Here is a 12,312-nt window from a genome sequence, read left to right on the forward strand (position 1 = left end):
CTAGATTAAGGGACTGCACCTAGGTCATGCCTTTCGTGTCAGAGCATCGTCACCTGGGAGGAGTAGAGTGGCTGGCCTTCTGCCGTTGTTGTTCGAGGAAGGGTGGGATGAGAGCCTGGGATGAGAAAAGACAGAGAACGCAGCATGTTTTAACCCTGGTCTAGGAGGAAGTTTTTACCAACACGAGAAGACCAAGAACAGTGTAGTAAGTTTTTCATAAGCGGTTCAAATTAAAGGAACATTCTTGGGGTGCCTGGGTGGCTCAGTGGGTTACGCATCCGACTTGGGCCCAGGTCATGATCTCACAGCATGTGAGTTCAAGCACTGCATCGGGCTCTGTGCTGACAGCTCAGGCTCTGGAGCCCGGAGCCTGCTTTGAGTTCTGGGTCTCCCTCTCTCTCTGCCCCTCCCCTGCTCACCCTCTGTCTCTGTCTCTCTTTCAAAAATAAACATTTTTAAAAATTAAAAACAAAAGAAAGGAACATTCTTTATCCTGATTTGTGTCCTTCCTAACCTGGGGAGATTGAAAAGGTCCCTTCTTTAGTGAAATGATCATGAGAGGAAATGGTGTGTGTGTGTGTGTGTAAGTTTATTTATTTATTTTGAGAGTGAGAGAGAAGGCAAGCAGGGAAGGGACAGAAAGAAGGAGAGAGAGAATCCCAAGCAGGCCCCATGCTGACCATGCAGAGCCCAACATGGGGCTCACACCCACAAACTGTGAGATCATGACCTGAGCCTAAATCAAGAGTCCAAGGCTTAACCAACTGAGCCACCCAGGTACCCCAGAAATGGTGTTTTTTTTTTAAAAAAGAGCCCTAACAAAATTAAAAATTGTGAACTCTGAACTGCCAACCACTTCCTACTCCCCACAAATCAGTTTTTTGGAATATTAACAGTCCATGAAATTTAGAAGCTTGGGAAACACAGTTGTAGAATTTTTTTAGATTTTGGGATTACTGAGTTCCTTGAAACATTGGGGGGCAAAGTGGAGTGGGTGCTAGCCCGCCAGCCATGACCTTGTGGTGTGCTAGCACCTTCTCCCCTTGCTTCCACAAGTGAGTCAGGACAAAGTCGGGCTGCAGCGGGAGACCTGTGGTGTGTGGCATCTCACCGCAGCGAAGAGAGGAGCGGAGCCCGCCATCGCGCTCTCTAGGTCACGTGATGGGGGCCGCCAGCCCATGGTTGAGTACTTCCTTCAGACTCCCTCCATTTCTTTTCCGTCATCACCCTTGAGGAGTCTTGTGAGAGACCAGGCTTCTTAAAGCGTCAAGGTCACAGCTCACTCCTCTGCTCTCAGCTTCCTCCAACTTATCCCGCTCTGGATTTGGTTGAGGGAGCAAGTCTAGACCGTGCTTATACAAACTCACAGGTGCCAGGAAGGGCTAGCCTCTCGGAGTTCTGGGAATTTACACCCTCAGTGTTGTACACGTTTCTGGCTCCACATGTGCCGGGTGGATTTTTAGCAAACTGAAAGGAGTTAAGAGAATGACAGAAATGTATCGGTTTTAATTTATGATGAAAGTTGGAAGGAATGTTTATTTTAGCTGAACTGCAAAAAGTATGGGGGAACAGGGGATTTCTTTGTAAATGTCTGGGAGGTATAGACCTAAGGAGAGGGGAGAGCTGATTTAGCAGGACCCAGAGGGGTAGAGCTGAGATTCAGAGGATGCCATCCAGGGTGGAAAAATCCAGGACAAATTTTAAGAATGACTTTTGAGGCTGAAATCTGTTCTCTTTGGATCAGCTACTTCAGCAAACTGCCGGCAGCCTCATCCTATGAGTCATTTGAAGTGGGCAGTTTGATGGCCGCACATTGAGATACGGGATATGGGTCTTTTATCATGGGGTACGTGGGAATATTTGGGGAAGTGTGACCCCGCCAGAGTAACTGGCAGACACTGTGGTCATCCTGAGCATCACGGTTAGTTGCCAGTGAGCAGCGGGACTGTGGTTTCCTCTTCTTGGTTAAGCCAACTTTACAGGATTTCTGTATCTTCGGGGCAGCAGGAATAGGTAAGAGTTGGCCCCCTGGAACGACACTTGGGCGAGGCAGCCCCATATACAGGTCCCTGCAGTGTTCGCCTGTCGGAAACTTCCTACTGTTGCAGCCCTAGGCATTCCAGATCTTGCCGCCAGGGTGTGTAGTTTAGTACTATCATGATTTCTGGTAAATAGTATGGCCGCCACCGTCACCACCGTTTACTGTGTGCTCTGTGCCAGAGATGGTCTCCAGTGTTCACAGTGGATCTGCAAGAGACTTGGGACCACTGTTGTTCTTCCCCCGAGGAAAAGGAGCTTAGCGAAGACACGACTAGCCCAAGGCTACACAGCTGGAAAGTGGCGGTTCTAGGATTTGAACCCAGGACTCTCCCTCCTCTCCTCCAGTCTGTCCCTCCATCCCTCCGTTAAAATCATGGCTTTTCCCCTTTCCTTCTTTATGGCAGATGCCCTTCTCCCCGCATTTAGTCACCCCTTCTTCAAACTGCTGTTCTGTCGGTATGAAGAGCACATCTTGTGACATGAGGCAAAGACAGCCGCTTTCCAAGGCCCGAGACTTATATTGAATTCCTCTTAATACACTTTGGCACAGTGCTCACTAACGGTATATTGTTGGCATCACTTTTTGACCCTGACTTGACCCTTAACCCATCCGTTGGCTGACTGCACTACAGAGGTTAAGGGTTAGGCTGAGTTCCTTTTTGGTCCTCCCATCTTATTGAACACACCTGTATCTTGAGCAGATGTATTTACTCTGTGCCTAGAAAGTGAAGGAAGGAAATGGTCCTTTGGTTTGGTCTTCCCAAATCTTCCCCTTGTCATTCTAGTCTCTCTTGTTATTGGGCAATTTTTTTTTTCTTTTTCTTTTTCTGTTTTTTTGTTTTTTAGCCTAGACAGGTTCTTTTTGTAGTTTCTCTGTCGTTTCAAACCTGTTCCAGCTGGCATGCATCTAGTGTCCAGGAACTCACCTATCACCTGGTTCAGTGCAAAGCTTTGGTGTCAGAGACTTGGACTTGAATCCTTGCTCTGTGACTTAGAACAGGATGATTTTAGGGGAGTTAGCCTCTAAGTTTCAGTTTCCTTGTTGGTAAACTTGGCGGGTGGTATTGTCCTTTGCTGGGGCACGAGGATTCTGCGTAGCGATTCTGCTAAAGCTTTGGCGTATAGCAAATCCTCAAGGGATGATGGCTGATACTATTATCATTCGTTAGGAATTAGCGAGGATATTCTTTGTCATTGTGTAGATTGGCTTATTCACCATGGATGAAGTCTTTTTTGCTTATTCTCATTTTTCTCTGTACCTTTTCTTCTCTCTCTCTCTGTCTCCATCTCCTTCATACCGGCTCAAACCGATGATGAGTGTCACATATCATCGTTTACATCTCCTTGCCCAGATACCCTCTCCCAGAATTGAAAATAGTATAATTCATAGACTCTTAGAATCACAAAATTGTAGAACCAAAGGGAATCCCCTCTGGCTTGACTGAAAATCCAGAATCATGGAGCCAGTCAGTGGTAGAATCAGGACGAGAGCCTGGATTACCTGGTGTCCAGTCTAATGTTCTTTCCGCCATGTTTTTTCCTTACCCACCTTTCACATATCCATATGTACACACAACTACAATAGAATCCACGGTCAATTGAAGTGGGTGAGGATGTGAGGAGGCACCTTGTATAAAAGGCTCTCTCCTGTCACTTGTAATTGTGGTGGGGATGTCAAGACTGGAGGTTTGGGGCGAAGAGTTGTTTTCTGGTCCTCAGGGCATCGGTGTCAGGAATTCCCAGCCGCCAGGTGGAAAGTGACTGTCACATCCAGCCCAGTTCTTCACTGAGCAGATAGATCCATAAACAACCCCCATATTGGTGCCCCTCCTCTTCATCAACCCTGCCTTTGGCCTCCTTTGTTAACCTGAACTTTATGCGTCTGGTTTCTTTCATTTCTTCACATTGAAATCAGAAACATCCAGAAAAGTAGACACAATAAACACAGTAGTCCAATGAATAGCATATGCCCACCACCTAGCTTCAGCTGTTATCAACATCAACGATAATTTGTCTTTCCTTAAATGATAATTTGTAAAATATCTGTTAATTCTATGCATAAGTGTTTTATATTTATACATTTTGCTCAATTATCTCAAAGCAGACCTCGTGACGTGTCACTTTAATACTTCAGCGTGTACCTCTAGAAAAATGGGGATGTTTTCCTAGAAATCCACAATTCCACACCTCACAGTATTAGCAGTTCCCTGACATCATCCATACTTGGTCCATATCCATTGCCCCCCGTTATCATCCAAATGCATTTTATGGCTATTTTTTCAAAGCAGGATCCAATCCAGAACCAAACCATTACATTCCTCTTAAGTCTCTCTGAATTTAGAATAGTCGACCTTTTTAATGGTGTTGACTTTTTGGGCCAGTTGTCCTATAGAGATCCCCCCCCACCGGATTTGTCTGAGCCTGCCTTTCTGCTCTCACTCTTACTCTTGCAACAAGCTGGAAACATCTTGGAGGGCTCGATGGACATCGGCAACAGGAGTTTTTCCTGGGTGATGGTGCGTGCTTCAGGTGAAGCACCTTACCTCCCACTGGTAGTGCTGCTAAGGCTGACCACTGAGTTAGGGTCAGGATAGTATCTCTGTTGTGAAGGAACATTTTCTCCCTTGTGCCTGCATGTGAAATATGGGGCGATTCCTTGGCACCGTGAGAATGTCTGGTTCCCCGTCAGTCTTTCACCTAAGAGCTTCAACATCTAGTGACCATCAAGTTTTATTCTTACACTTAAAGCAGATTTTGCATTTTGTTACGTCCATTTCCATCTTGAAAGAGCTATGCATACTCACAGGGGTCGATTTACAAGTTTGGATGGTCCATTACCTTCATGACCTTAAATCCGTGAGGGAGAAACTGAGGTCTGTGGTGAATTAGTTGTCACACCCAGGGCCGAGGCTGGAGGAAGAAGGGGACAGAGATGGAGCTGGACACAGGTTTAAGGAGCACACACCAGCCCCTGTGTTGAATTCACATCTTTATCAGTGTTAGTCTTCTCTCTCATCAAGCATATAAGAACACCTGTCTTGGATCTTCTGTCCGGTTCTTAGAGAAAGGTGGGGAAATTTGCTCTCAGCCCATAATCGCGTTGAACACCGGAGCTGTGTTGCCCCTAGAAGCTGGGAGATGGGTGGGTGTGAAGTTTGCGAGGGATCTTGCTTAACCAAATGTCTCTTCTGTTGGGAATCCATGCGTGTGTTTGGACTGCATTTTTGAAACAGGTTGCAGTTTGGATTTGGGAGTGACTCATATTGTGGGGTTTCTCTGGGACTTTCGAGAGTGTGTGAGAAGTTTCTAAACTCAAAAGGCTCCTTTTTTGGCACTGCAGCATCTTTTCTATTTCGGCATCTTAAGAATCTGGGGGAACCATATAAAGATCAGAAACAAGTCTGGCCCTAAAGGCTCCCTGTGACATAGTAATTCCAGTTAGTTGAATCTTGGCCCATTCGGATGAGACCATATAAAGAGGCCGCTTCCTGAATTTCCCGCTCTCTGTCTCTCACAGGCTCCTTTTTGTAGAAAGCTGGTATTTCAGGACCGCAACCGCCAGTCATGTGCTTTCAACTCTTCACTCTCAGTCTTTCCTGCCCCCTGTTTATTTTTGGAGAGAGCACATTTTTGCTTCTCTCCAGGAGCTATGCGGGGTCCTGCCCCCTCCGTCCATCAGGCGGCAGCCCCAGCAGGCTGTGCTCATTTCCCACACTCGGAGACGTGACTCCAGCTTTCAAGAGAGAACACGAGGGATGCGCCGCCTAAGGGCTCCCGTCGCCCGATCCTATTTCTGGCCCTCGTGCTGTTGCATGTTTTAAGACTCTCCTTCTTAAAGCACGTTTGGATAATGTTACCTGGCAGTAAATCTGCCCAAATTGGAAATGGTTTTCCCAGCAGATGTTTTGAGGCTGTGCTTCTGAATTTCAGAGGCAGAACAATGAAAAGAAGAAACCAGGACCTTTGGAATTCTAGAATCAGGTCTTCTTTTTCGCTTTTAAGATCACTTGAGTTTTCCCCTCTTTTCCCGTCCAGGGTTTTGTTTGTTTGTTTGTTTTGTTTGTTTTCCCTTCTCCTAACACAGGGGTAGCAAACAGACTTCTTCCAAAGTCTTGATTCAAACAGATTGGTGATGTCTTCCTGAGTGCTTGATTAGGGAGGATTCTGGACTTGGTGGGCTCCACGGAAAAAAAAAGAAACAAAGACCCCAGCTGACTGTCTTAGCCTGTCTAGCCTTATTAGAGTAAGTTTCTAGTTTAGAGGATGGAGCAAGAGCTAATTCCTTTTCCTTTAAATACCCGGGCCATTATACAGAGAACTCAGACCCATAATATTTGAGAGCAGATAAATCACATGTTCATGTCCTCTTGTCCTGCCCAGACCTGATGGGCAGGAGAGGGAAGGACCCCTGGCCCCAGTCGAAAGGTTTGTAACCAAAGGGTTACAACTTCTCACCACACCAGGCAGGGACTGGAGCTCTGGAAGTCAAGCTTGGGAGCATGTGCATGTCTCTAAGGCACCCCCCCCCCCGCCCCCCAGCATTTCATCTGTCACCCAGGGAAACTGAAAGCTGTTCCCGGCAGCTGGTCCTAAAAGGACGACAGGAAGGGTGTGGCCTGTAAGTGTGTTTCCTATGAGATCACTCTGTGAGAAAGCTGCAACACTCTTTTTGAAACAGGGCCTATCAGGTATCTAGGTGTCTTCATAGCTCATAGGAAGCGAAGCCAGACCCTCACGGGCTGGACTATCCATTCAAAGGGCCCGCCAGACCTTTTAAATTATATTGCTAAAAGCCAGTGAGCCACTTACATTTCAGACAGATCGCTTGCACTTAATGTCAAACCGCTGCCTCATGAACAAGTTGCAACAGCTTCCACTTAACAGCCTGCATTGGAAAGTAACAGGTGCCAAGCTGCTGAGACCCCCCAGAGAGTTCTCCCAGGGACTCCTACCAATATGCCGATCAATGAATAGCGCTGGCTGCAGCCCAGGTGTTACTTATGTGCTCTCCTGGAATCCCTGTCCCTTGCGTCTGGTTGCTTCAGGAACGCTTTTCCTTTTCATCTCCATGTATATTTCAAATCCAGGGCAAGCTCCACTTTCCCCATGAAGCTTCCTCGCCCTCTCCTTGTCCACAGCACTTCCTGGCTTGCACAGTTCCGTTGAGTCTTCAGTCATGTACTGCCAGCTTATGCACTCTTGTCACAGTTCTGTCTTAATGATGCGCCAGGGGGAAGTGGTTCCAGTAAAACCACCGGAGGTGGCAAGAAAACTGCAGAATTCGGTGGCACTATCCCGTGGCGGAGGGGATCCCTCCTCAGCTTCGCCTTTGGACCACGGATGCAGCCTGTCCCTGGAATAACCCTTTCCCTCCACCCCTGATGCCTGCTTCCCACCTCCAGTGTGGCCTCCTCAGTTTCAGAGTAAGCCAGATGTCCCATCACGTAGATTTCATACACACCTGATAACACTCTGAATTTGGCCTCTTCTCTACCTCACTGAACAGGGCTAACATTTGAGGACAAAGGTGCCATCTGTTTTTTGTTGTTGTTGTTTTTTAATCTTACCCGGTGCACATAGGACAGTGCCCAGCTCCCCACAGAGGGAACGAAGTTGGATTCTGGGGGGGAACTGCCTTTGTAACTTAATAGGGGTTAATTAAGTCTGTTTCATCTAGACAGGATATTTGTGTGTGGCCATAACAAGACTTACAGTAGGGAGCATTACAAAAAAGTTTTCTTACCCTGGGACCCAGGGTATGAGACGGAAACTAAGGATTTTCCATGAGGAGGGAGACAGCTCCCGCTTCGTGCCAAGCCCCAGCTTGTGGGGAGCGGGTTCTGCCTGCCCTTCTGGTCTCCCCTCTTCCTCCGCACTCTCTCCCAAGGTCGAGGTCGGTGAAGCTCCCGGTGGGGAGTGGGGAGGACAGTCGCAGCCTCTGCCCCACCCTGCGCATCTCAGGGGAAGGTAGCTTACACAGTTTTTACAGCCTTATGTCAAGTCTTGAAGTCTTTAGTCACTTGTGAAAAAAAACCCTTTGATTTTGGAACTAGGTTTTCAGTCTGTTGGATGCGGAGGTATGACTCCTAACGTGGTGATCTTTTTGTTTTGATGCTGCGGTCCTAATGTAGCAGCTGGCACGCTTTCCTAACGGGAGAAGCGTGAGAGAAAATGCGTCTTTGTGCTACCGCTGGCCGGCTGGAAAGGGCTCGCATCAGCCCCCCGACAGCCGTGGCTTCCTGGGATTTGTGGTTAAAGGAGATAAAGCGGGTCGTTTTGGTTTTCAGAGTCTTAGGGAACTTTATTAACCACACAATGTCCCTTAGTAGTCAAAGTGACGGCTCAGGCCGGGCTCAATTTTTTTCTCTTTTTTTTTCCCTAATGGTGGTATATTTTACTGCCCGCGGTCTAACCTTTCACGTACTGACATTAGTAACGCCGCCGGTGATGATCACAGGGGAAGACAGAGTGCTGGCGTGGCGGGCACTGCTCTAAGCGCTGAGCGTGCAGCCCCTGATTTAGTCTGGCCGTTTAGCAGTTACTCAAAGGAGCGCATTTTGACGGAAGTATAGGCTGCTGGTGCCCCTTTTCCGAGCCGTCTGATCTCCCAGAGCCCCTTCCCAGTTCAGTCTCTGCTCCCTCTGTCGCCGTTGTCACCCCACAGTGGAAAACCGCCGGGACCAGGAGGCAAGTGGCGGAACCCTGCCAGTGCGACCCAAGTTCGCTCCCTTCTCGCCCACTCTCAGCATCTCACGGCACTGGGAGAGTGCCAGGGGGACTCGGGCACCGTGACCTTGTGGCGCCCTGGATCTGACTTGGTTCATTCTGTGCTTCCCAACATCCAGAGCGAAGAGAAGAGAGCAGAGGATGCCAGCTCTGAGGCCGTAGCTCCGGGGTCACTTGCACGCGTGACAGCGTGGGCCGGGCAGGTGTTCTCGCTGAGTGAAGTGGGGCTAGGGGTAAGATGCGGGCACTCCTTCGGTGCGCATCCGGAACTTGTAAGATAAGCTCACACTTCCAGCCGAGAGATATGCTCAGGCCTGTCTTTCTCAAAACACCTGACCTGGCTTTCATTTTCCATCAGACGTAGGAACAGAGAGAGGATTCTGCACTGCAAGAGGAAGAACAGCACAAGAGCAGTAGTAACAGAGGGCAGCTGCACTTGACTTTAGCAGGAAGGAGACAGAGAGGGCGGGTGGGGACTGTGGCCAACTGGAATGCGCCGGTCTTGTCCACAGGGGCCACTATGATCTCAGCCCCAGAGCTACTGGACCTTAGAGTTTTTCAGGAGAAGCCGGATTTTGTGTGCAGATCTCCCAGTTTTTTAAATATTAATTTAAATTTACAAACCAAAACACACAAAAAAACCCACTGTCTGGCAAAACACAACACGTGGCTATGGGTCTGTCACCTCCAAATTCAGGAATGTTCATTCTCGCAAGATGGTCCTATCCTTGGGTAAGGAAGTAGGGAGTGTTACCTGCAGAAGTACAGGGAAGACGGCCTGTAGGCCAGACTCGTTTAAAACATCCTCAAGGGGGCCCCCTGTGGTTCAGTCTGGTTCTCTTTAACATTTCAAGTGTCCCCAGCACAGTGCCTTACACACAGTAGAAGCTCAGCCAGACAGGGTTGTTGGTTTCTGCCTATATGCAAGTTTGGTTTGTGGTAGTTTGGGGCTATTCCGCTTCCAGGTAGCTGGTCCTTCGACAGCTCCTGCTTTCGAAACAACTTAACCTCTGAGCTTCGGTTCTGGATTCCTGGGACAGAGGAATCGATTGGTCCCCTGGTTCATCCAGTGTCTGAGGGAAGTAGGGTTGTGGAGTAGAGGCTTCCCCTTCTGGCCCAGGGGTGGGTGGGTGTGGGTAGCAGGGACACCAGACAAGGATGTGTGGACTGGGGAGCAGTGGTGGGCATCTCCTTGCTACATCTTCTTTGGATTGGGATTTCCCCCCTGATAGAGACAGACAGTAGCTTGTTTTCCACTTCTGCATTTTTGTCATTTCTAACAGAGTCCCCCAGATAGCTCCATTACCTGCCTCTAGCTTAGAAAAGTCAAGTTCGTTTTCTCTAACGTGGCACCTAGCATGTCCTGGGAGCTGAGTTGGATAGAGGCATTTTAGGGCTTGGTTTCTTCTCAGTCATTTCCGGAAGGTTCTGGCTCACCCTGGTATCAAGATGGAGCATGTCCTTGGCAGGCTGGGGTGCTACTAGAAAAGCCAGAAAGAAAGTATATCTTGGTGCAAAATAAAACATCAAAAGTATAAAGGTATTTTGGCACATTGAGAGATGTTTTCTTAAAAAGTTACAAGTTAGGGGGAGCCTGGGTGGCTCAGTCAGTTGACCATCTGATTTCAGCTCAAGCCCCATGTCGGCTCTGTGCTGACAGCTCAGAGCCTATAGCCTGCTTCAGATTCTGTCTCCCTCTCTCTGCCCCTCTCCTGATCGTGCTCTGCCCCTCTCTCTCAAAAATAAACAAACATTAAAAAGAAATTTTTTTAAGTTACAAGCTAGGCTTTAAGTGATAAATTTAAAGGATGTTGCAATGACACATTTTAGTCTAAGGTTCTACAAAACCACATCCTTCCTGCTAAATTTGACTGCTGCTTGCTTTTATAAAGTTTTATTGGAACACAGTGACACCTGTTTGCTTACTTATTGTCTGTGGCTGTTTATTGCCCTACAGTGTCAGAATCGAAGAGCTGCAACAGAGACTGTGTGGCCCGCAGAATGAGAAATATTGAAAAAGTTGGCCACCCTATGTTTTTAGTCATTCATCAAAGTATCTCCTTAGACTGAGAGCAACAGTTATAAGTATATGCAGTTCTTAGAAAAAGGAAGTTGATATTTCAAAAAACAATCCTAGGAGAATGCTGGGCAATTGAAAATAGGAAATGTTCTCATTGCTGTTTTATCCACCTTGATTGACTCAGTGGATTGCTTGATGTTCCCTTGGTATTTCCAGTTGAGATGTGCTGGACCAGAATGCCCACACTTGGGTTCCTGAATGCATCCTTTGCAGGTGAATCCTTCTTCCTCAAATAAGCTGAGTAGATTTTTATCCTGCGAGTTTAGTTTATGTTTTTTAAGCAAACCTCTGTTTTACATCTTTTTTTATTACCTTTCAATTTATAAAAGATAAAGTGATTGTAAAGAAAAAAAACAGAAAATGGACAACAACACAAAGAAGGAAATTAAAAATTGTCCGTAATTCTGTCACTGGGGTCCTCTCTCACTCGTGTATTATATAGCTCATTAGACACTTGATATTACGTATTAATAGTTTTTTCACCAAATTGGAAGCATATATGTACTGTTCTGCAACATGTTTGTTTGTTTTTAATTTTTTTAAGGTTTATTTCTTTTTGAGAGAGAGACAGAGTTCTAGCAGGGGAGGGGCAGAGAGAGAGGGAGGCACAGAATCCGAAGCAGGTTCCAGGCTCTGAGCTGTCAGCACAGAGCCTGACGCAAGGCTCGAACCCACCAACCGTGAGATCATGACCTGAGCCAAAAGCGGACACTTAACCGACTGAGCCACCCAGGCGCCCCTGCAACATGTTTTTTAAGAGTTAATATATACTGAATATTCTCATATCATTAAGTATCCTTTTTTACCATGTTCTTCATTATTACATAGTATCTTCATGTGTGTATTCCATGATTTACTTCATTTCTTATTGCTGTCTATTTTGGTTTTGAATTTTTTTCGATTCAGAAATGACACTAGGTCTCTCTCTCTCTCTCTCTCTCTCTCTCTCTCTCTCTCTCTCTGATTCTTTCTTTGGAATAAATTCCTTGGATTAGAATCACTGGCTTAAAAAGTATGAAGTACTTCTAAGGCTTTCACTAAGCTTTGCCAAATTGCCCTATAGATCTTGCTTTTTTACATACCCACAGAAGGGCATGAAAGCACCCAGATTTTGAAAGTAAATTAGAAAGGCTACCGTATTTTTATTTGAAAGATTTCGATAGGCAGAATATTGGTTTAGGTGGCCTTAACCTCATCCACTGCATGCTTGAATGTCAATGGTGAGCGACTGTTATTTTGGCTTCTCCTTCCCTTTTAGGCTCCCCCTCCCAAGCCGCCGCGCAGGCAAGGAGGCTGGGCAGATGATTCCACGAAGGCTTCAAAGTAAGTGCAGCAGCTCATGAGGGTGGAGGTGGGCATTTTGCTCTTGTGGGTTTTTTCTTTCAGTTTTTATAACAACCTGATTGAGGTGTAATTCCAATTCCATGTAATTCACCCATTTAAAATGGACAATTCAGTCCTTCCTG

At 46.9% G+C, this 12,312-nt stretch overlaps 1 protein-coding gene across 9 annotated transcripts in view; it reads left to right on the plus strand.

Moving 5' to 3' along the window:
• Nucleotides 1-12,312, plus strand: part of IFT43 (intraflagellar transport 43) — an 84,228-nt gene that overhangs the window by 17,175 nt on the left and 54,741 nt on the right. For 8 of the 9 annotated variants that reach the window (XM_003987852.6, XM_045060290.1, XM_019833336.3 and 5 more), the window contains one exon: nt 12,105-12,169. In XM_003987852.6, coding sequence (XP_003987901.1) covers nt 12,105-12,169 — 65 coding nt within the window. Of the gene's footprint in view, nt 1-11,002; nt 11,060-12,104; nt 12,170-12,312 lie in introns of all 9 variants that reach the window. The other variant, XR_006599821.1, reaches the window with a different exon arrangement.

Source organism: Felis catus, chromosome B3 (assembly GCF_018350175.1).
Source record: "Felis catus isolate Fca126 chromosome B3, F.catus_Fca126_mat1.0, whole genome shotgun sequence".
NCBI lineage: Eukaryota > Metazoa > Chordata > Mammalia > Carnivora > Felidae > Felis > Felis catus.